The 24,841-nt window shown below is 39.7% G+C and overlaps 1 protein-coding gene across 2 annotated transcripts in view; it reads left to right on the top strand.

Annotated features, from left to right (window-relative positions):
* The window catches only part of SH3GL3 (SH3 domain containing GRB2 like 3, endophilin A3), a 61,612-nt gene extending 36,998 nt beyond the window's left edge, over window positions 1-24,614 (top strand). For both annotated transcript variants that reach the window (XM_027644376.1, XM_027644374.1), the window contains 8 exons: window positions 9,357-9,425; window positions 10,652-10,724; window positions 11,250-11,393; window positions 12,071-12,204; window positions 13,563-13,721; window positions 16,504-16,607; window positions 17,817-17,944; window positions 23,814-24,614. In XM_027644376.1, the coding sequence (XP_027500177.1) occupies window positions 9,417-9,425; window positions 10,652-10,724; window positions 11,250-11,393; window positions 12,071-12,204; window positions 13,563-13,721; window positions 16,504-16,607; window positions 17,817-17,944; window positions 23,814-24,019 (957 nt within the window). In that variant the 5' untranslated portion in view covers window positions 9,357-9,416 and the 3' untranslated portion in view covers window positions 24,020-24,614. The remainder of the gene's footprint in view (window positions 1-9,356; window positions 9,426-10,651; window positions 10,725-11,249; window positions 11,394-12,070; window positions 12,205-13,562; window positions 13,722-16,503; window positions 16,608-17,816; window positions 17,945-23,813) is intronic.
* The last annotated feature ends 227 nt before the right edge of the window (window positions 24,615-24,841 follow it).

Below are 24,841 nucleotides of genomic sequence, written 5' to 3'. Positions count from 1 at the left end.
ATTTGAGCTTCCTTTCTAAATAAAACTAAGCTGCCACTCCTGAACCCTTGCCAGAACTGTGCTGTGGCAGCTCAGCAGCTGTGGCTGTTCATTGATTCAGTGTGGTGGCTGCAGAGCTTACGGTCCATGCTGTGAATGGGCATTTTTCTCTGGATGAGCATATGGGGAGTTTTGATGGACTGGGTCCCTTCCTGCTGATACTGGCAGCTCTGGGGTTGACTGTAGCTGTCTCAGCTGATTGCCTGGCTGGACTTCTCTACACTTTGGGTCATGCTCAGCTGTGGAGTGTTTGCTCCATGTCAGAAAGTAGGTTGGATAATAATGCCTTACATAGATCTGCACATGACCCATTAACAGTGACGTGCTCGATGCTGTGTTCATGTTACACTGGCAGCTCCCAGAACATCTCCGTGTGGGAAGGATGTGTTTGGGGACACCCTCACATCCACTTCCCAGACAAGCCACATTGCAAACATCTTCCTCTTCTATTCCTCTTTAGCTGGTGTATCCTTTTATAACTCAGTTCATCTGTCTCCCTAAAAATAATCTACTGTGATCTTGTTGCTCCTGTTTGCCTGAGAAGTTACAAGTAATGAAATAAAGGGTTCATAAATATTAGTGAGATAGGAATGTTCTTCATGAATATAAACACTCTGGCAGAACATTCATGCATTTCTTTAACTTTTTTTGTATGATTCAGAGATCTCTTGGTAGAAAAAGTATGTTTTGCTTCTTGAGAAACAGGCCCTTGAGATTCTTGGTGTCCTTTAGATGGCCTGGGGATTTTTTTTGTTATTTAAAAGGAATTTCCTTCCAAAAACTGGGCTCTGAAAATGAGATGGGGCTCAGTGTTTATATTTCATAAGTTATGTGAAATTTTTTGAATTAAAAAACATTTAAGAAATATGTAATATTTATCTTGGTGTGTCCTTAAATGTAACACATTTCTACATCTATGTAATTTTTTTTGTATTTTACAAAAATTAAAGTCTTTTTGGTATTTTGATTTTGTTGGCTGCTGGGACAGGATTTGCTCTCAGATCCATCAGAAATCCCTAAGGAAGTTGATAGTGTGAGAATAGTCAGGAGCTGTCTTTGAAGTATGGGCATATCCTACAGCTCTTAATTTATGTTTCTACTTTAAACATATGAGAATAAACATCTTCAGTGAAACATTAGGATGTAAATTACTATGGCCATGGATGTAGTTTTCTGGATTTCTGGTTCAACTGCTTGTGATGGGTAATGAATTATGGGAGAAACATGCAATTTTTCCAACACTTCATCTCCCTGCATTTTTGTGGAAGTGTGCTCTGCCATGGGTACTGCCAGACTGCTGCTTGAATTTTTTTATTCTCAATATGATTATCATTTTAATGTATTTATACCTCCCAAAAATTCTAAAATATTATATTAAATTTTATGATGATGCCTAAATTGTTGGCAAAAAAACCAAACTCTACTTTCTTAAATACTCATGTACAAGCGTTGTTAAATTCAGAGGTATTTTATACCACTCATGTAGCCATGGAAACAATAACAAGTATTTGATTTTTAGGACGCAGCTTCTTGCACACCATAATTTTGAATAAATAGCAGTAGGACCCAATTCAGCTGCTTGATTAATTTTTTTCAAAAAAACCCAAAAAACAGTTCCCTCTGCTGCTGTCAGAAATCTTTTGTACCGTTTTCCCAAGTGCTTTGGGAAAATCCGTGCCACTGCTGGCTGGAAGTTCAGTAGAAGAAAAAGTTACAAAGTGCTCTGTGAAGGTGTTGACCCCCCTGAGCTTGACACCATGAGGTGCTGAGCACTCCAGGCTTGATCCAGCAAAGCACTTTAGCACCTGCTGAGATGACCTTAAATGTTTCGCTGGAGATGAGCCAGAGTGTTCTGTATTTGCATGACTGAAACATCTGCACTTTGTGGTGGACCCTTTATTTATGGGGGGGGAGGGAGATTAAATCTTTTTTTCTTTGAAGTATATCAGAGCAAGAGAATTTTTGTTTTCTTTGAAAACACAGCATACTGAGGTAACTAAAGAGTTCCTGACATCGTTTAATGCTTAACCTCTAAAATAAGGGGCTTGGATTTTCACCAAAGCATTAGGATAGTGTGAGCTGTGTCAGTATAATGAAAAGAACAGGTCCAAGTACTGGTACACTTTTATAGTTTGGCTTTTTTTCCTTATTGTTGTAGGGGTTTTTAAAGGAGCCTGAGAAAAATCTCTTCTTGGGTATATATTACCCATTTGAATTTGCAGATGATTTTGCAGTTTTAATGGCTCTGACATCCTTGTCTCTGCACAGCTCTGACCTCTGTCTTGGGACATTCTTGGTGCAGGAGGAGAGACCTGAAGAGGTGGCCATTCTCACACGGGGCTGGTTTCACCACCCTCTGCAGCTGTTCCGGGGGCCAAGTGCTGTGTTTCTTTAGTTTTTTGTTTAGATCTGCATTTGAAAATGTGCATCCTAGTTTAGTTTCTCAGTGTGGACCACTTAAATTTTCTTCTGAGCATTCGGACCTTTATTAGATCTCTAGAACTCAGTGACAGGGGTGCCTGTTAGCTGCCCATTCACCTGGCCAATAAAGCAGAACATTTTATTCTTTTTTTGAAGAATATTTTTCTATCATAGTGGCAAACTTTGTGCAGCTGGCTCTGCCAGTGTGTACACCTTTAAAGGTGCACTAAGATGCAAGACACTGAGTGAGCTGTGTTGTAGGTTCAAGATTTGGTGGCCTGCACTACCTGAACTAGTAGTAACCTTTTTGGGTGTGGGAATTAGCTTTTATATGAAATATATAAATCAGGAAAGGAGAAAAACTACTGATATACATAGCACTGTAGTAGAACTGAGAAGCACAAAACAGGGAGTGACAGGTATTTGAAGTTAAACTGCTTCTGATCTAGAACAGAGGCTGACATTTTGGTCTCCAATCTCATAGAGCATTCTGGAAAAGGACAAAGAAGAAAGTCTGTCCCTCCCGTCAGGAGGGTGAACACTGCAAGGAGATTCTTGCCAACCACCTTATTCTTCCCTTTGTTTATGACAGGCTTAAATAAGATTTTTCAGAAAGCTGTTAGTGTTGTCACATTGCATTAAATCCCTTGTGTGTAATGATTTAAGACAAAACCAAACAATTACATGGCTGCAGGGAAATCACTGGGAGTTTTAATAATTTATTAAGAGAAGCATTAACTATTATGTTTTAACCATACTGGAATGTAGTATTTGTACTAAATACTGTATTTAAGATGTATTTAATGCATTTGTGCAGTTTGGCCCAGTTATGTTTCTGTGGGAAAAGAAGCCAAACAGTTACATTATTTCCTGGCTTTCCATGTGTTAACTTTGGGATGAATCTATTAGTTTTCCCAGTTGATTGCTTACTTCCTTTTCTGAGAGAGGGAAATAAATTTAAATTATTTTCATAGCTTTCTCTTTTTTGTTAAAAGATTTTTCCTAAAATCTAGGCTTTGCCTCATGGGTTTGACAGTGTGCATATTTATGACAAATACAGAAATTTTCCATCCCATTAAAGTTTCAGCAGATAATTTCAGCAAATACTCCTTCAGGACAAAATTAATGCTGTAACTTCGTGAAGAGTCGTTAAAAGGTCTTAAGCCTTTAATAGAATATGATACCTTTCATTCAGTCATTAACTATTATGGGATGATTTCCTGGCCAGGAACGAGCAAGAGGGTTTTGGTGGCCAGTCACTTCTTTCAACAGTAGCTGAATAACAGCAAAAAATTGTGATGGTTCAATCCCAGTTAATGGCTGTTGCTAAAGAGAGGCAAAACAAGTGAAACAGAAGGTCAGAGCATGTGTGAAAGTATTGGCTGGCAGGAATCCTATTGACTTGTATTATAAAATACCCAGTGGATATATATAAAAAAAAATAGGGTAATTGTTTTGAGAGTTTTATCAGCTCTCTGTTGATCTGGGATATTTTTGGCAGTTTTTCATGTTCAGTAACCTTCCATACTGAAATATGAAAAAGTACTGTAATTCAGTGTATATGATGTACAAAACACTAGTAAAACAGCATTTTTCTGAAGATTTTTTTCTATAATCCATACAAGAACAGAAAATGTACAATTCCTGTGCAATAAGAAGGATAAATCTTAACATACATTAAATAAAAATACCAAAAAATTACGTGAAAGCTTCAGGCTTTTTTAATTTAGAGTTTCAGTGAGCCATAGATTTTTACTTTAAACTATAGATAGTTTGTGTGCTGTGTTCATGCTTAATTACAACAGAACACATCAAAAGAAAATTATATTGTCTGAAACAAATTAGAATAACAAAGAACTAGCATGAGAACAAAATCTCAATATTAGGTTTATAGAAAAGATGTTTTCTCAGAGAATTTTTTTGAATATAAATTCCTTTACAGATAAGTATTTAGTCTTTTAAGACTGTGTAACAAAACTGCAAAACAAAACTGCAGCTGGATATGAAGAATTAAAATAGAAATCACAATATCTGGAGGGTTTTCTTTCAAAACCTATTTGTTTTATTCTAGAATTTTCTTCCTATAAAATTCCACATAAGCCCACCAGGGACTTTCAGATTGCTTATAATACAATGCCCTATTTTATTTTTCAATATTAAAAAGAAGGGTAGGACCTAGGAAGAAGTAACAAGCAAGGAGTATTTGTGTACAAACTGCAACCCTTCTTCGGGCAAAAAGGTCTTATATAGAGCATGCAAGTTCTGCAATAGAAGGTAGTTTGCTATCATGTGTAACTACAAATAAGAGGCTGATTTGGAAGTGTTTTCATGTTCATAATTTAGGATTTGTTTTTTTTTTTTTCTCCCCACTATCTCTAGTACATCAAGTGGGATGGAGGGAGTTGTACAGACACCCGAGAGGAGGAAATCTTTCCATTTCACAGCTATTCTCTTGGTGTAGATTTTGATCCAGGGGAAACCTAATCAGGTCCAGCAGAAATATAACTAATGAAGGGCTTTAGCTGCTGACCTGGCAGAGGAATAGTAAAGTAATGGTGGCCTCCATTGTGGGAACTGGGTATTTTCAGAGTCCCAAATGCTAGCTCTGGCCTTGTCTAGTGAAAAGGTGCTGAATCCATGGCACCCAGCTTCTGAATTTGGAGATGAAGGATTCCTCCTTCATCTCCATCTTCCTCCAAGCTCCACTGGAGTACATGCCGTGTGTGATGGTGACCATTTTGTCCTCGATTAGCTGACTCGTAAAACCTGATAGATATTGCCATGTAATTACACAGCCCCACAGTTGGGCATCTCTATTTATGTTCAAAGCATTTTGCAGCTTGATATAATGCATGTGAATGATGCTCAGCAGCTAGTCAGGGAACTAAAACCCAGCAGCTGTCTCCTTTGTGCATCCATTTTCAATAATTAATTGAGTATTCTGTGAGTTTTAATTGTGAGAGGGGTGATGCTAGTTTTACAACTCCTAAATTCAGTATGATCAGAACAAAAGCTTTTTGTTTCTAAATACAAGACTAGTACAGCTGATCCTGATTAAACCAATATGAAATAAACTGTAGTGGTGTAAAATTTAATTATAGCCATTAGAACTTTATACCTGTTTTACTGTTGGGAGCTCAGACAGTATATGGGCTGTAAGGAATCATTTTATGGTATCTCTCTCGGCACCAAGGTAGTCTGCCTTTTCAAAGGACATTATTGCTCAGAGTAAATATCGTTGAAGATGTGTCCTTGGGCTAGAAATTGCGGTATCATTGATGTTTGCATAGAACAGGGAAAGTGTGTGAATAAACCTTTTTCGTGTGGTCCATCTTTTTGCTCCCAAATGTAGGTGTGTGTTAGGTTGTCTTCAGAGCCGGAATGAAACTGTGTCTGCAGATCCTGTGTCTGGCTCCGTGGAGTTGCGTTCACAAGTTACTGTAAATACAAATTTAGAATGGGAGTCAAGGACCTTCAGAGAATATCTGCTCCAGGTCCCACTTGAAGCAGGTCCTGTTAGAGCAGGTTGTTCAGGCCTTTGTCCAACCAAGGCTTGGAATGTTTTCAAGTACTGGAGCTCCATAGCTTCTCTGGACAACTTGTTCCAGTGATTGCCCACCTTCTTGGTGATTTTTTTTCTTCTTTTTTCCTTTTTAACAGGTCCGAATTTCTTGTTTTCCAACTTAATGACTACTGCTTTTTGTTCTTCCAGAATATTCAGGCTTCATCTTTTCATACATTCCCACTAGGCAGACAAACCCACTTCACCTGTTCCAGAGGCTGAACAAACTCAGCTCTGTTTGTATGCCCTGTGCTCCATTCCCCTGAGCATATCAGTGATCCTGCACCAGACTCACCCAGAATGTCAGTCTCTGGTCCTGGGGAGCCCAAACTGGACACTTGCAACAGATCTGGTCTCACAAGTGCTAAATAGAGGGGAATGACCCCTTCTCTGAACCTGCTGTCTGTGACGTTGCCAATAAGGGCCAGTATGGGGTTGGCTTACTGCACCTCAAGGGCACAATTCTGACTTAGGTTCACCTTGTTTTCCAAGGTGTTACTCTGCAGAGCTGTTTCATAGCCAGTTGGCCTCCAGCCTGCACTCTGCATGGGGATAATCTGTGCAGGTGCAGGACTTTACATTCGTGTTTGAGCTTCATGATGTTCCTATCAGCCCATTTTTCCAGCCTGTCAAGGCCCTTATGAGGAACAGACAAACCATCCAGTGTATCAATTACTCACCCCAAGGTGGTGTCTTCCAGACTGTCAAGGAGTGTACTCTATCCCACCATCCAAGTTGTAAATTGAATTACTTCATTAATCACTGAAGATTGTAGATGCGGAATCTACATTCTGGATCTAGCTTAGATGCCTTCCTCACAGTGATTCCCTTGCAAGAAGTGACTCAGTGTTTCTGCAAATAGTTTCTCCCTCAGTGAGTGACATTGAATTTTATACTTTCAAAACATAGGGAAGAGTTTTGCGACGTTTCAGAAGAGAAACCAAAACTAAAGCTGGGTGGCAGCCTTTGGGCAGAGGCACAGGGGGCGGGCAGGGCGCTGCCCTGTGCCAAGGGGCATGTGTTGGCACTGGGAGTGCAGGCTCACACCTGGATCAGCAGCTGCAGTCCTGGAAAAACAGCACCACCACAGTGTGCCTGAGCTTCAGACTGTTCTTCAAGGGAGATGTGTGTGACCATGTATGGCCATCAGTAACCCAGTGAGAGCTAAGGGATGCCAGTCAGTAAATAGTGTGCGCCCTGATACATTCACTGAAAACACACCAACTGCCAGTGTATCTGATTAGAAATTGCATTTTTCAGACCATCTTTTGTCAGCAATAAGCCAGTTTTTTTTTTTTTCTCTCTGGCATTACTGTTAGTGTGTGAGTTTTCAACTCGTCTACTTGCGTTGCTTGTTGTAACATTCAGATCTGTTCTCTCTCTCCCAGTGTGGAACAGTTCATTGTTTTAGTCATTTGGGGCAGTAATTTATTATTGATTATGCTTTCACAGTCGAGCCATCACATTACTTTATTAAATCTATTCTTCATCAGTACATAAATGGATTATTTGTAATGAGACAGCTATGGGTTGCTACTGAATGTGGGTTTTGCATCTTCAGCCTGAGAATGGTAATTCCCTCCCTGCACTCAGCCTTTGGAAAGGGATCACCATGAGAGGTTTCGGGAAACCACAAATATTTGCATTGCCTGCTGGAGAAAGAAAACATGTGTGAGTGAGGCTATGGAAAATGGCATTGATTATTTTAGGAATTAACAGTACACAGAAAGGAGACAAACTGCCAGTGTAGAGGAGCTGCACAATTCATGATAGGCTGCTTTTTGTGCAGCCTTGTCATGGCTCTTTCTCCATCTGCTCAAGGGCTCCTCAGACGTGCCTGCAGAGAGCAGGGCAGTGCCCCCCTCAATGCCTGGCCTCAGGTTACTTCTCTGCTGTGATGTCTTACAGCAGAAAGATGATGACCCTCAGGAACTCACTGGTTGTTGGGCTTCTCTGGCTGTTTTATCTGCTTTTGTGCTTTTTCTGTCAGTGCTCTGGAAGAGAAATAATCCTGACAAGTGTGTGTGCTGTTTGGCATATTAAGAATAAAGATTGTGAGTGCTGCTGTAAAGCCAATAGAAATAATTAGCTGTATGTCTCTCTTTGAACTCACATTTTCCCTTAAGCAGGACTGTTCTGACTGTGTGGTAGCAGTGATATTGATGCAAGGTCAGCTGCCTCTGAACTCCCAGCTCTGCTTCCTCAGCTCCTTGCTGGATTTTGGCAGGGCAGTGCACTCCCTGCACACCTATGCAGTGCAGGCAGTGGCTGAGAACAGGGAGCCATTGCACTACAGAGCCCTGACCCATTTTCAGATTATGCAAGTCTCCAGGGCGCTTCTAATTCAGTGAGATGAATTCCCTTTTAGAAGATCCTGAGGACAAACAAAACACTTCATTGGGGGCAGGTTTGGGGAACATCAGCAGTCAGTGAGTTAGGCCTGGATTTCACATTGTGCTGTTAAAGATTCAGTGATGAAAGCCAGTTAAAGCAGAGAAGTGTTTAGTATTTTTGCAGGAATTATCCTAGGAATTTATGTTTAATGTTTGTTGAGTATGTGTTAAACCAGTGCTTAGTGGAGTGATCCTTTCAAATGTTGTTTCACACCGAGTGAGGATCAGGCTCTTTTCTTGCTGTTGCAGCACAGGTACCACGCACTGCAAGAAGCAGATGGCTGAGTTCTGCCTGAGGGTTTATTCCCAGCCATGATTTACTCAGTGAGGACCAAACTCAGGTCAGACGGCCTGGAGTTTTCACACAAAAGTTGGGATAACTTTTCAGCCATTTCAGATTTACTGAAATCCGTGTAAAACTGATGCTTTGAGTTTTTGATGAACGCAAGGCATTCATAGAGATGCTGAGTCACACAGGTGAGTCACAGTGCAGCATTTTTCATGAGTCTGTTCTTTCCACAGAATTCCACACAACTCCCACTAGCAGGAATAGGAGTTGTATTTCTGAACCTACTGGCATATAAGACCAGAAGGTACTTGGAAGTACACAGCTGGAGGGACACACTTGAAAGGGTTACTCTGGATTTACCTGCAGTCAGACTCTGGTCCCTGTGCCAAAGTCTGCAGTGTAGGTTATGCCTCCAGAGTACAAACTGTTTTATCATGAGAAATAATTTTCTGTTTACCTGTTCTAAATTCATATCAGGTACCTTTGTCTCTCTTGAAGTGACTTCTTCACTTCCAAGACTGTTTACTTTTGTCTTGCACAGTTGTCTCAAATGGTTGCTGCTTATTTTCTGATCTGGAGTCAATTCCTGTGACTCTCAGTGGTATTTATTCTGTAATTAATACCTTTTTTTCTCAAATTTATCTTTTTACAGTTATTCAGTGAAAAAATAAGTGGAGCAGAAGGAACAAAGTTAGATGAGGAATTTCAAGAGATGGAAAGGGTAAGGAAAGTTACATTATGGTTTTCAATGTTATGTTTCAAGTGATGGAATGGTATTGTAGATTTAGGTAGGGGGGAAACTCCACAATGTGCTTCCAAACAGAAATACATAAGGATAAATGAAAATTTATCTTTGAGTCTTGTCAGCTCAGCCAAGGGAGAAGAGACATCCTCAAAAGTTGTTTGAGCAGAGGAACAGGTTCCACTGACACCTGTCAGCAGTGAAGAGAAGCTCCTCCATGAATGGTGCAGAGTATCAGGAGGCACCTTTTTCTTCTGTCTGGGAAATTAGAGAAATCTTCAGTGTTAGTGAGTCTTTGTATCTGTCACAAAGTCTTCCCATCTGATACTATTCATTATAAAAATCTAACTACTTACGTGAGATTTTTCTCTTCATATAAAATTATGTTTCTTAGTATAAATCCTTTTTCAGAAATTTATATGAACTATGGAAATTGAGATGTTTGCCATCCACTTTTTAGTTATTTTGCAAATTAAACAATGTTACTGCCAGTTTCTGCTTTTACAGCTTTTATGTGCCTTTTTTTTCTTTTTAGTTGCCATTGCCTTTCTGTGTGTTTTTTCATGTTCACAGTAGACCTAGGTCACAGCTTTTATTGTTGGGAGATTGAGAAAAGAGGTCTTGAATTTGTCATCCAAACAGGCTTCTAAGTTCCAGTTTCTTTGGCTATGGAATAATTACTTCCTTTCCCTACATTGTAAGGGTAAAAATAATATGCAGGCCTGAGGGGAGGAAAAGGGGAACAAACCAGAAATGTGATTGTTTTGTTTGTTTGTTTGCATTTCATAAACTATTAAATGGGAAGACAGTGCCAAGTACTGCTTTAAATGACCCCAGCCCCAAGACTGTGAGGGATATATTCACTCTTTGTCACATGTGGAGAAAAGCAGTCTTAGAAGCAACTATTGAGCTGACAGGAAAATTGAAGTCTAAAATGTGTAAGCAGTCAAGACTGATGGGCTGGAAAGGCAAACCCACATTTTGATGTAAACTTTCTCTTGTTCTCAGTACTACCTGCCAATCATTGGGGTTTTTTTGCAAAATTCTATCATAACTGTGAAATGGATATTTATGTTAAGCTACAATATTTATTTTATTTTAAATAACATTTCATAATCAGCTAGAATAGTATATTATGTCCAATAGAATGATCAACTTTCTAGTATGCAATTTGCTTTTTGCTAACTGTTACTTTTCTGTTTCAGAAAATTGATGTTACTAATAAAGCTGTAACAGAGCTTCTGTCCAAATCCACCGAGTATCTTCAGCCAAATCCAGGTAGGACAGGAACAGTAGGTCCTGGATTTTGATGAACATTGTTTTATTACTTGGAAATTAATTCTAGGCAAATAAAAGCTAAATAGGTCATCATGGTGAGGCTTCTCTCTGGAGTTCTGCGAAGTTCTTCTAAGGAAGTGAGGGAGAGAGAGCAGGAGATTGGCTTTGGCTGTGCTTGTATCTACTCTGTGTTGGCTTTCTGCAGTATTTCTAATCAAGGAGCTCACAGGCAGGACTATTCAAAGGAATGTGAGTGTTGGTGCATATCCACAGATGACAACAACCACTCCCACTGTGTATTTGCCTGAAGTAATGATGCTCTTTCAGCTGGGAGTAAAAACCATTTTCATATGACCCACATTGTTGAATGGAATCTTATTCCAACTTTCGACTACCAAGTACTGACAACAAAATCCTTACCAACCTGCACACCAGCTTAGTGACTTGCTTTGCGACTTCGCTTGTTAAATGATTAGTTTTAAAAGTGGTTTTATCACTTTTTTTTTTTTTTAATGTCCTCCTTAGCATACAGAGCCAAGCTGGGAATGCTGAACACTATGTCAAAGATCAGAGGCCAAGTTAAAACCACAGGCTATCCCCAGACAGAGGGACTCCTGGGAGACTGCATGATACGGTATGGCAGAGAGCTGGGCGATGAGTCTATGTTTGGTGAGTTTGTGAATCTCCTCTGTGAATATTTCTGCATAAAGTTCTTTGCAAAATATTACTCACTGACATAACCTGTGTAAATAGCTACTGCAGGTAAGAGGGAAAATTTAAGTACAGGGATCAGGGGATGATTGATACAGTTAAGAAACATGATGCTTCTGCACATTTGTCCACCTCTATTGCAGGTGGGTTTGCTAACATTGATAACTGGTGCTGTCTGATCATCCCTGTTATTACCATAACCATTTTATTTTCTAAGTTGCCAAACCTAAGTAATTTAGGGTGATTCTTAGATGCAGTGTATTTCTTTTAACCTTTAAATAAAAATGGTTATGCTATATTTGAGAAATAAACTAAGGGAAACATTTCTTGTAGAAAAAAATAAACAGTGACTTTAGGTAATTTTTTTTTTTTAAATAATGACCTGGGCAAATACAGTAGGGAAAACAGTAATTTTTTTTCCTCTGATGCCCTTCATGGAAAAAAAAGGTTATTCAGAACAAAAACTTTCCAGATCTAGTTTTCTGTACGGAACAAGCATAGCTTGAAGTATTTTTTTTTTACTCTTCAAGGGCCTCTGGCAGATACAAAGATACCTATTTGAAATGGGTATTTCATTAGACAGATTTTCTGCTTTTGCATATCTGGAGTTACAAGTAGCTTATTCTTTACCATAGGCCTTGCACTACTGGATGCTGGTGAGAGCATGAAGCAAATGGCAGAAGTGAAGGACTCGCTTGATATCAATGTCAAACAAAATTTTATTGATCCTCTACAGTTATTGCAGGACAAAGATTTAAAAGAGATTGGGGTAAGTTTTCCAGGGCAAATCTTCACTTATGAATAATGAGAGTCAATCAAACTCTACTTTCCTGAGATTTTTCTTGAAAGCAATAAGGCAAATAAATTTCACTGCATATAAGTTTCTCTCTCTGGCAAAACAGTGATGAAATCCACTTAAAATCAATGCCTGGCTATTTCTCACTTGTCTAACCTACTCCATTTGTTATATTGCTTGTAGAATCAGTACAAGGATAGTGAAAAGAATGATATTCTTTGTTTTTCTGCTATTTTATTTTAACCAACATTTTTATTAAATCTTATGAACATGTGAGTGGGCTGTGATTTACTGCTGGTGATTATCCTATCTTACCATCTCTGTCAGCCTAAAGCTGTTTATAATAGAGAATGAATATAACTGTTAGAAAAGGCTATTCAGGGCAATCACAGAATGTTCTGAAAAGTGTCATAAAATGTTGAAGTGCCATATGCCACTATAGGAAAAATATAGGACACTAAGGAACACATTTTTAACCTTTAGAGCTAAGGTTTTCAGTGTTTTTGTTTACAATGTGACAATTCAAAGAAAGCCAGGCAGTCTTTGTTTGAGTCTGTTGATTCCAATGGAGTTGAGTAATAAGCAAGTTAAAATGATGAAATGCAGAAATGAAAGTTATTTTATTTGTTTACACATAAATGGATGTGGAAAGCATAGCAAAAAGATAGTAATAATGTCTTGATGTCTCTAACTGTCTCCCATGATACATAACTGTTTTCAGTTGTGGTTTTTCTGAACTGATGAAAAGAAGTTGTTTGACGTTAGTTTTAATGAGCATTTTGTACTGTCACTTTGAGTCCATTCTCCAAGTCTGTCATTCCCGTGATTTTTGGCAACAGAAAAGCTTGTGTAGGTAGATGGAAGTGTCAAGTTGATACCTAACAAAGAGAGCAAGAATACAAGATTTATTGAAGCACTGCTTATGATGGGAAAATAACCCTTTAAGCTTTAGCAGTCGTATTGCAAGCAATTCAAGACATAAAATTGAATTACATGTAGATTAGGGTGACACACACATTTTTAGGTGGATCCTGCTTCTCATTCAGAGAATCTGAGGTGTTGCATATTTAGTGAACTCCATGAGATGGTTGTCTAAGATTAGCAAATCAAAATAGCCAATACCCCACGTGGTAACAAATGGCTGTTTATTAAAATTTCATTCAACCCTTGACTTACCTGATGCTGCCTTGGATCAAAGGGATGGGCTGTAATAATCTCTGAGCCTTGTATTTCTCTGAGTCTGCATATATTTGCAGCCTTAACTGAAATTTCTTGTGTTTGTTTGGGCATGTCCCATTTGGTCCTTCTCATAAATGTTCTGTCTAATTTAGCATCACCTGAAGAAACTGGAAGGACGCCGTTTGGATTACGATTATAAAAAGAAGCGTTTTGGAAAGATCCCGGATGAAGAAGTCAGACAAGCAGTAGAAAAATTTGAAGAGTCAAAGGAACTGGCTGAAAGAAGCATGTTCAATTTCTTAGAAAATGATGTAAGTCTGTCCTGCATTTTTGTTTGCTGCAGTACATCCAGGAGGGCAAATGTGTGGGACTGGATAAAGCCTGTCCCACCCTTCACAGAAGGTAAGGTCTGAAAGCAGAAAGTACCTCTTCCCGCTTTTAATCTCCTGTCAGAGAAGAACATAATGCACAGCATAAATGGGAGAACTCAAGAATTCAGGAATTTCTTCTGGAGATACAGTGGCTCAGACAAGATTGCCACAGAGGTCTTAAGTAGAACTAGCTGAGAGTAGAGTGCGGTTTGGTCAGTGAGAGGGTGAAAGTTGGAAGATTAGCATAGTCATAGACCTGCTGCTGGAACTATGAGCAAGGGTCTATACCCTTTATGAATTTTAGATCACTTACAGCCAAAACTTTGCTGCTGTTTTGGAGTCTCTGAATGATTTTACCTCTGAAAATCATTATTGTTACTATTTGGCTCTGAAAATTACTCCATAGAGTGAGTTTGTGGCTTGGGCTCAGGTATGTGGACTTTGGCTCAGAGTCCAAGTCCATCATAAATGATGTCTAAATAAGGAGCAGCTGTGGTCATTCAGGATAATCCTCTCTTCTGTCCACACACAGACGAATAGCAGGATGTGCTTTCTCCCATGTAATCAGGGAACTGTAAGAAAAGAGAACTGGACCCATTTGGGCCTATTCCAGAGTTTTCTCCTTTAGGTGCAGCATCACAGCAAACACACTTATAAATTAAGAAGTGTGCTGTCTGAGCAAACTGCAACAGAGAGGAGCTGTTAAGTGAGAATATTTAACTGCAAGCAGCCTCTCCCTCTATGCACACCCAGCTATAAACTAGTGTGTAGCTCCTAAACTGTTTGTAAATGGGACACATTTGTTCCAGCAGGGTATAGTGTAAGGCAGTAAAGCCTCTTGCTGCTTCACCAGTGCAAGTTATATGAGGGCAGCAAAAACTGTAATGTGCTCCATCAACAATTCCAGCACTGTCCCACTGTTGGCTCTACCAATTGCCTGGTTGCAGTGTATGTGTGTTTTACAATTCTGCCTTCCATCAGCAGCTGAGAAATGTTTCAGAGAGTGTTTATCATTAGTCAAAGCACCAAACTGAGGGTAAAACAGTACAGGAGTTCAACTGGTTTAGCTGAGCCACTAGAGAACTTATGAGTTACGCTTTCTAGTATAACTTACTCTGCCTTTGGGAGGGTGTGAACTGGATGTCCCTCTGAGGTTTTTTCCATACCCATTTCCTATTGTTTCTCTTTAAAGAAAACTCTGTGCTCTTTCCCTTCTATTTTCCATGCTGACTCAATCTGTCTTCCTCGAACTTCTCATTACAGCCTTGTGGTCTAACCCCAGTCTAACTGGGTTTGCAGAGATCTTAACTGCAATCACTTCCTTATGATCCTTTCCAGTTCCTCCAGTGTCTCCCTCTCTTGGTCTTCTTGCCATGCAGTCTCTGCTCTCTGAGGTCTGGTTCCCAGCCACCTTGCCAGGTGCCTTTTCCAGACTCAATCCTGATCCACATCTTTCTCAGGTTTTTGCACAGCTAGTTCCAGACCTCCCACATAGACACTGTTGCAGGCACTGCTTATCAGATCCATCTTCCTGCCTTTCCCACTCAACCAGTCCCAGGCTCATCTTCCTAAGTGGCTTTTAGTCCCTCAAGTTTCTCTGGCTCTTTCCCAGTTTCTCTCTCTCTCTTCTAATACACAATTCCATATTTCTTCTGGCTCATAGTTTTTCTTGTTTGGACAGTCTTTTTCTCTGACCACCCCATCCAAACCCCAGGCACTTTATGTGTTGTCCTCAGCTGTTTATATTACTCTCTTCTGACTGTGATGGAATTATATCAGCTGTTGGTTTGGTTCTGTGCATTTTATTCCTGTGTGCTCTGTGACAGTGTTTGGCTCTCTTGGAGTCCTGGCAGAATTTCTGATGATCTTTTTAACTGAGTAAAAGCAGACAAAGGATAGCACAAAAGTGCCATGGGTCCATAAAACATTTGTAGAAAGCTTACTCAGATATTTTCTTGTGATCCAGTGTCTGAAGACATTATGATGGAATGGAACATGTTAGACTTCTTGGGGTCTGTCTTCTTAATGTTGTCTTAAAGGAAGAGGACAAATCTATTACTGCTCCATCCCCTCATACAGCTTGAACTTTTCTACTTGTCTTAGGAGAATGAGATTATTTGTTATCTCATGAATAAAATATTTTGAAATTTTTTTTTCTCCTTCATGTTCTCCCTTTCCTCCACATTCATATTTTTGAACGATTGGCTGATGCTTTTAAAATCAGGTTTCATTTATCGGTTTATAAATGCTGCCATCTAGTGAGGTAAGTTCAGATCATTTCAGAACTGTAGTTTATAAACATTGCTAATCAACACTAATGGGTCTGAGTCACAAGAGCTGTCACGGTGTAATTTCTTCCAACATTCTGATCAGAAAAGCCCTATTTTCACCTGCTAAGGGGTCATGTCCTGTTAAATGTTTCGGGCTTGGGTGTTGACAGACAGCTGGCTTGGAAGTTGAAAGCAGAAGGGATTTGCACATTGTGAGAGGAAATGACTCAAGGACCCAGCCCTGAGTTAGTGAACTAGAAGTTACACCTCAGTTTTGTTCAGTTTCCAACTGGCAGTTTCTTTGACAGACTCACATGTGCTCTTTTCCAACAGCCTCCACAAGGTACCGTGGTCTTTTGAGATACCAGGTCTGTTTTGAATGATCTGTTCATTTATCCTTCAGCTGAATGTACTGCAGGCTCCTTACAACTATTTTCCTCTCTGTATTTCAGATAGAACAAGTCAGCCAGTTGGCTGTATTTGTAGAAGCAGCACTAGATTACCATAAACAATCCACAGAAATCTTGGAGGATCTGCAGAGCAAGCTGCAAAACCGGTAAGACTGAACCCCTCAGAAAGTTTTGATCCTCTTTTGCAGCCAAGGTTCACAACTGTGGAAGGTCACTGAAGCAGGAGATCCTGTAGCACCAGCTCACAGATGCACATTTGCTGTGCTTTGTGCTCTGCTGAACTCCACTGCTTTCAACTGCTGCCACCTGGCAGGTTTTTGCTGTGCTGGGAGACTTTAATGCAATGCAGGGTCTGCCCAGGGAGCTCTGAGTGTGTGCAGAGTGTCTCACATCTGCGGAGGTTAATGAGGACAGCCTCCCTTTGTTTGGAAGTTTATTTCAACTTGCATACCTGGAGTTGTGTTTTGGAGGCTTTGCTGAGGAGTTGGCCTCTTTTCGTTGAGATTAAAGGTAGAACAACATTCTACAGCACAGTGAGGAACCAGCCAGCTGGCTCGGAACACAGCTGTGCTGTAACACACGTGTGAAAGGCCCAGGTACTTTGTGTCATCCTGGGAGAAGTTAAAAATGCTGCTGCCATGAATGTGTTCTTGGAGAACCAGAGACCTGAGTGTCACCGTAGCAAAGGCAGAGTCGAGATAAGTGTCTGGGGCTTCCAGATCAGGGTGGGCATGGTGGCTGTGAGCACTGACATGAGGGTATCTGTGTCTGCAGGCACCCTGCACCATCCCAGCTGGAGAGGGGGCAGGGAGACAAGGAGTTCTCAACTCAGCCACATGCACATACAGGAAAGGGGTATTGAGGCAGTTGTGGTGGCCAAATGGTTGTTTCCCATTTTCTCTAATGAAAAGGCAACATGTGAGATGCAGTGTCTGGGCCTCTGTCCTGGCTGTTTCTGCATTTGCCATTTGCAGCTGAGCTTTCCAGAGAGCTCATTCCTGCAACTTGTGCTGAACTCAGTGGCAGCCGTGGGTGCTCATCACTTCTCAAACTCAGACTGTCAAGTTTTATGCCTCTGTCAGCAGGACTGAAGTATTAAATAAAATTCTTAAATAAAACAGGGACTTGTTGAAATTCAAGTATTGCATTAGAATTGAGGAGCCTTTACTAAAAACACACACTCCCCCCAAAAAACCCAACCCAACCAACCAAAAAACCCACCACAATAAAACCAAAACCTGCGGGAGGTTTTCTTACCCCACCTTTCAAACAGCAAAGCACTAAACCTGAGCTTAAGTTCTGTTAGTACTTCTTCCTTCAAGGTCAGTCTCTTGCCACTCTTCTCTCTGTTACAGAATAAATGTAGCATCTAGTCGGCCTAAACGTGAATTTAAGCCAAAGCCTGTAATAACTACAACTCTGGAAATTGGTGATAATCAGCAGCACAATGGGATTGCCTATAGTTCTTCCATAAAAACATCAGGTAAGTCTGTCACCACAGAATTACTGTGTCTATAGGTGTTTTGCCAGGGTGTTGCTTGAGGTATTCCTTGTACCATGAGAACAGTGGATCCATGAGACATCAATATTCATGCATTTGACTCCAGTTTGTTCCCCAGATTTGGAAATGGAATTGTGAAACGGTGTTCCTCTCAACAGCCTCTCACCCATCTGAAATTTAGGTGTGGCATTCTGCTTGGTCTTTTATGTTCTCTGTATTGCCACTGAGGGTGGGAGGAGGGAGGGAGAGGCACTTGCAGAAAACAGTTCATTTCTTGCAAAGACAGATGCCTATGGTGGGTGTGTTTGATCACTGTCTGGAGTATCTCCAGGTGCTAATTTTTCTCCACAGTCTGAGCCCATAAATGATCAGTACAGGATGTTAAATATTAGCTATGTAAAATTCAGAGAGATGACTCCCACCCTTACTGATTTTATTAACATTTTTTACTTTACTGCCCTCTAAATTATATGTGCATTAATGAACTGAAGTAGGTGTGGTGGTGTGGGCATGGGATCACTCCTTTGATTAGGCCCTGATTCCACAAAAAAAAAATCAACTGTTGAAAGTTGTATGAATGTTAATAATTAGTAAGGCTGCACTACTCATTAAAATAGCTTTTCTTCATCTCATGAATAAAATTATTTTGTCCTATCTCCTTAATGACTACAGTGCATGATGAAAGTTAAAAGACCAAACCAATAAAAAACCCAAACAAACAAAAAACTCAAAACACAGAAGACAACAATATGCAAAGAAAAGACAACAAAAAAAAGCCAAATTTTTCTGTAAACGTTTTTTGTAAAGAAAATAGAGGAGATGTAGGAAGCCAAAGGTTCCTTTCTCTGCTTGGCATGGTACCTAGTTTTTTTTTCTGGATGTTTTTCTTTTTATTTTTTTCCTACCTCTCCATTTTCCTCTTCCCTCCAGTCTTGTTTCTTTTTAAAGGTTGTTGGGAAAGAAATGAGAGAACTAGAAGTGAAAGAATAAAGCTTGGAGCTGTAACTTCATGCTCCTTCTAACGTCTCTAATTTTCTTTGCACTGTGCTACAAGAGGAAGCTGTTATACAATCCATACTGAAGGGGATTTGCAGCAGTTTGGCAGCATAAATCCACGCAGCAAGATCTGATTCCTCGATTTGTTTGAAGCTCCCCTTGCTGCCTGAATACTAAGAGTAGTTTTTGTGTTGCTGTCAAACGTGGGATGGAGGGAGACAACCCCCTCTGCACATTCTCCCAGGTCAGACCACTGGTTCCTAGGACATCTGATCCAAGGACACATTTCCTCCAAAGCACTGGAAATGTTTGCAGTGATCAATAACTTCCTGGTTATTTTATGAAAGTAGCAAAACCATAGCAACTTTATTAAAAATTCAACATACAATTTCTAGGCCCCAATCAATTACTTATCAAGTTATCATAACTTTTATTTTGTTCCATTTTACATGTGCAGTGGAGAAAGGAGATTTAGATTCAGCATTTGTATATAAACTGGTGTGTCAAACCACATTACAGTGGTTTATCATTGCCATCAAGTAATTGATCCAAGATGTCCTTTAAGGGTAATCAATCCTGCCTTTGGGAGAAAGACAGATGATGAATTCTCAAGGTTGCTTCCAGCCCACTTAGTTAAAGAAAAATCCCAGTTTTAATGAGCTGAAATTCAGTGAAAACTGAATAATAAATGACCACTGACCACTAAGATAAGGAAGGAGTGAACCACTTCCACTCATTGGCTCCATTCATGGACTATTGCATGAACTGTTTGCATATCATTAAATGAAGGCTTGTCACTTACTGCTTCAGTCTCTCAGGGCTGTCAGAATGCAAAAGAACTAAAACAAAGATGAAAGAGATGAAAATGAGAAATGGGATATATGTAACAATTCTTGCCATTCTTAGTGTTGCTAATAACAGCAGAAAGACCATGTATCCCTTTTTTTCTCTGAATAAAATGTGAGTGCTGTGCTTACCTCCCCAGCAGGTACAATCACCAGTGAAATCACTGTTTATTCTCTTCTCTTTTCCTTTTCCTACTCAAAATTTTTCCGTATAGATTTCTGTGGAAGTGCTGTGGGGTCAATATGCCCAGCTCATAAATGGGGAAACCTTTCTGTCCCTTTTTAAAATCAGGATCATGAAACAGATTGGATTTATGGTCTGTGATTTAGAGATGTGAACCAGGCAGCTTTAAGCAAAACTGCTAAATGTCTTAAGGTCTCCCTGTGGTGGGGGGATAGTATGACAGTCATCCTCTTTTCCTTTAGAAAACTGACCTCTTTGTCCTACACAAACAAGTATTTTCATGCTTAATTTTTCCTGTTTACACACTGACCCTCTCAAAATATAGATGTTTAATTTCTCTGATACTGTCACTCAAGGTAAGTAATATCGTGGTGTTCAGAGAACCCCTGGAGATCGACAGGTCAGTTCAAAGTAAGCCATGATACTTTCACACAACTGCCACATTACAGATCTGAGCACGGAACTGACTTTTTCTGTTTCACAACAGTTTCTCAAGTTAAGTATCAGCTTCTTGGGGCAGAAACCGTATTTTCCTTTGTATGGTCTCTAACACATGGGGATTATTTACTACTAATGACTTGCACACATTTGCAGGGCTAGATTCACATAAACCTAATTTTTATGTTGTGATTTATTTGGCTGCTTTGAGTAAGCACAGATAAAAAAAAAATCTGTATTTTAGTTCTAATTCTTTGTTATCCTCATTAATCATCTGCAGCTGTGAGCATCATCTGGCTCATTTTAGAACTCTGTAATTGCTGTATTACATCATGCCTTTCACTTGTTTTGTTTGTCAGGTTTGACTCTGATATGAAGTAAATGGATCTGTTTGCCACGTGCTGGAATTTAACATAAGCATCTAAGTGTTTACTCACTTCAGCTACAAGGGAGGCTGGGATTAATTATGTTAGGAAGCTTCCAGTTTGCAATTATTAAAGTACAGTCTTGCTATCTTATGTATACAGCATGGTATAGAGGACAGAGTAGATGCAGGTACAGGCAATAACTCCCTTTGGGGAAAACAAGCAAGTAAAAAACCAGTCTGTCGTTGAATGGCATTCTGGCTTCATCCTGTAACACTCCAGAAATCACAGACAGTTTCTTGCTTAACCTGGTGTTTGCTGTCCAGGCCTGAGTGATGTGAAAGTTAATGACAATTCTTTTTTGAACATGACAGGAAAGTGTGACAGTTTTAACCCCACAACTAGAGAAATAAAGGAGATGTGTTTGGAGTTGCAAATCAACATAAGTCCTGTTTGCAGAAATACAAGAGTGCAATTTCTTTAGCTGAAACCTCTACAATGTATGTGCAAGTGTTTAATAGACAGCAAAAGGCTGGAGTGGTGCCAGCAGTTCTGTGATGTTAACCAGTGTGTGTTGCAGACTGTCAGGCAACACTGCTCCTGTTACCTTTGTCAGGGAAGCTTTGTCTCATTGGATTATACAGTAGCAGCAGCTGCCTGACTCTAATGAAGACTTTGACTGATCCTACAGCCTGGAGTGAAACCGGTTGTGCTGGCTGTGACCATTATTTGAAAATCTTTCCAGGCTGCCAGACATCTTTTCAGTTCTTTGGAGCTTAAAATGAACCAAATGTGATCCATCTCATATCAGGTACCTTACTGTCAGAAATTAACAGGCCTGCAATAATAAATTAGCCCCATTGGAGCAGCTGGTGAAAGCAAGGAACTCTGTCAATTATTCTGAGTGCTGCCTTCTGCTGTTGACAGTTCCAGAGAGCTGGTACCAGTTCTACCTTGGCAAAGGCTGAAAATAGCTGAGTTATTTTTAACACAATCAGTCCTCTTGTGGTTTTAAACACAGTCCATTTTTGCTGGGCAACTGACTCCTCTTTATTTCTGCTTGGACTGTTTCAGCAAAAATGGGAGAACCAGGCTTTCCCCTGGACCAGTGTATTAGACCAGCCCTAATTTAGTTTGTCCCTGTAAAACTACCCTGAGCCTTCCCCAGGCAGAGGACGAGTCTGGCTCTGTGACAGTGCTGCTCTGGGGAGGTTTGCCGAGCGGGATCTCTGCTGGCAGTTCTCTCCCATTGTTTTAAATAAAAGCTCTCTTCTGTCGCTATAAAGCATAAAACATACCCACAAAATAGAAAAGTAATTCCTACGTGCCAGTTTTATAACACCAGATATTGCCCCAGTTGCATTATTGTCAATTAAAAAGATGCTTTCACCTGTCTGTTCTCACTGACTGATCACCAGAATGGTTTTCAGCTGGTTTCCTTAAGAGACCTTCTCCTAATTCCTTTATCTAGAAAATGCTGAAAAGTTTCTTTTTAATAGTTTTCTGTGTATTACCATGATTAACAGATTAAAATGCATTTTTGCCACCTTAGCTACCATATCTGTATTGCATTACTAGTTGTATGCAGATTTACCCAGTAAAAAATGATTCCTCAAGGGGATTGCATGATTAGCATGTGGGATAGCTGGGGGAGAGAGTCCAGACTGGTATATTGGAAAATTAGTGCAGTGTTCCAAATAAGACAACCAAAACAACTTACATTAGCAGTTAAACCTCTTAAATATTAAGTTCTAGTGTTCTAGAGGTGTCATGCTGCCAGGTGTTGCACTGCTGCTTACATGGCAACAGCATGAAATCTTTTCTCCTATTCTTCCTTTATAAATGTCTTTTAAATTACCAGACTTTCACTTGGATATACTGATATGTTTTTAAAAAATATGTTATGGCTGAACTTCAGTTGAACCTCTGGCTATCCTTGGCCATGGAGCTAAGCTTTACAATTTGAACATTAGATTAAATTTCATTAGAATAAGTTATTATTCATAAAAATTAATATATTACATATATATCTTTACCACAAATCCAAGACAATGAACAGCCCTTCATGAGAATAATAAGGCTTTATAAAAGGTAACTGCATTTATAAGGTTAACTTCTTTTGCTAATGGTGGTTCTGTTTTATACTTTATATTGTAGAATATACTTTATATTATACTTTATATTTATATTTACTTGCTTTCCTGTAAATAGATGTACTTACTATTACATTTGCATATGGTACCACTAATATTTTAAAAGAGTAATTTGGAATGAAGATCTTTATAGCAGGGCAAACACTTTAAGTCACAAGAACGGCCAGATCCTGCATTGGAAAACTGTTTTCATCCCTAAAATAGTTTGACAGGCACTGTTGTTCCCAGCAAAACATTTGCTGTAGTTCAGAGGGACGTGTACAACAAAGGATTTGAGCACATGAACTTGGGGAGCAGTAGCCCAGAAGTGCCTGTCACTGCTCAGGTGAGGTCAGGGTGGAAGCCTTGCTCCTGCAAAGGCCCAAGGAGTGTGACAATCCAGGTGGCTGCCTGCAGGCTGCAGGTGTGTGCAGGATACCCCTGCCCTCGTGGTATCCACACAGGAGCACTGGGCTGCTCTGCAATTTGTTTAAATGATTCCTTGTCATTTCCCCTGTTGACTGTTCTACTTCCTCAGCTCCTCCCCTTCTGATCCCTCTGTGGCAGCTGCTCCAGAGACCACACTGGTTTTGACAACTGATTACTCAAACCTTCAGTTTGAGATAAACATCCTTTTCAAAGGGAAGGCAGCTAGGAATGAAAATGGAGTAGCATCTGTACTTAAGGGAGGAACAGAATTACACTTTAAACTTACTATAACTAGTCTTGTATTCTGTATGCAGAAGCACCAGATGTCAGTGGGTAAAAGCAATGGAAAAACTATCAACAGGACAGCAGAGCTACATTTTTGACCCATTGTTTCATTCTCAGTGACTGGTGGGATGCTGTGAAGCTTGATTAATATGGTTGTTCTTTCTGTCACTGGGGCAGGTTCTTCAGTGCACATGGATCAGCCTTGCTGCCAAGCTCTCTACGACTTTGAGCCAGAAAATGAAGGCGAGCTTGGGTTTAAGGAAGGGGACATCATAACTCTGACCAATCAGATTGATGAGAATTGGTATGAGGGGATGTTAAATGGAGAGTCTGGCTTCTTCCCCATTAATTATGTTGAAGTGATAGTTCCCTTGCCTCAGTGATTGTGTCATTTGAGCTGTGAACATGATTTCATGACTGAAATGGATTCACAAATGTTCTGTCAGTGTGGCATTCTGTGAAAGCCTTGCTATTTGACTGACTTACTGACTTTTGTATGCGTCTTTTTAAAATGTATTTATTTTATATTCAAAAAAATTTCACCTTCCCTGATTTGTCAACCTGCAAAAAAACCCATACCTAGTTTTTTTGCTTTGTGCCTTGAAGATCACTGTATGAAGTGTTTACTGGTAGCTCACTGTTGCTCCAAAAATGCGTTTCCTTGCTATTATTGTATGTGGATTTTTTTTTTTTACCTTTGGCTGCAATGATTTTACTATTGAAAACCATTTTTAAAAATACTGTTAGTGAAGCTAACTGTAACCAATTCCTCAGTTACTGATGCCATTTAGCTCTTTTCATCTATCACACTGTAATTTATTGTGAACAAGTTAATACATCTTTCACATTGTATGTTGACAAAAGGCAAAGTGGTTATTGTCAATATGATGATGATGTTGTACTAAGTACAAGTTCTCAGCATTGAAGATTCCTATAATTTACTGACCAAACTGAATAAATATTTCTGTGGGATAAGAAGAGTGGCTGCTGCTTCTATACCTATAGTTCTGGCACTTGTTTTTGAACTGGAGGTCACTTTTGTTGAATATCTGAGCTTTCGGTGACAAAAACAATGCTACATTAAAAATGCACGAATAAAGACAAAGTATTAGTTTTATAACACCTCAGGCACTGAATTCTAATCATCTTGCCACCTCTCTACTGATTGTTTAGCATTTATAATGTCTAACTTTTTTTTTTCTAGG

This window comes from Corapipo altera, unplaced genomic scaffold, assembly GCF_003945725.1.
Source record: "Corapipo altera isolate COAL_440 unplaced genomic scaffold, ASM394572v1 50, whole genome shotgun sequence".
NCBI lineage: Eukaryota > Metazoa > Chordata > Aves > Passeriformes > Pipridae > Corapipo > Corapipo altera.
This window is presented reverse-complemented; position numbering and strand designations above follow the sequence as displayed.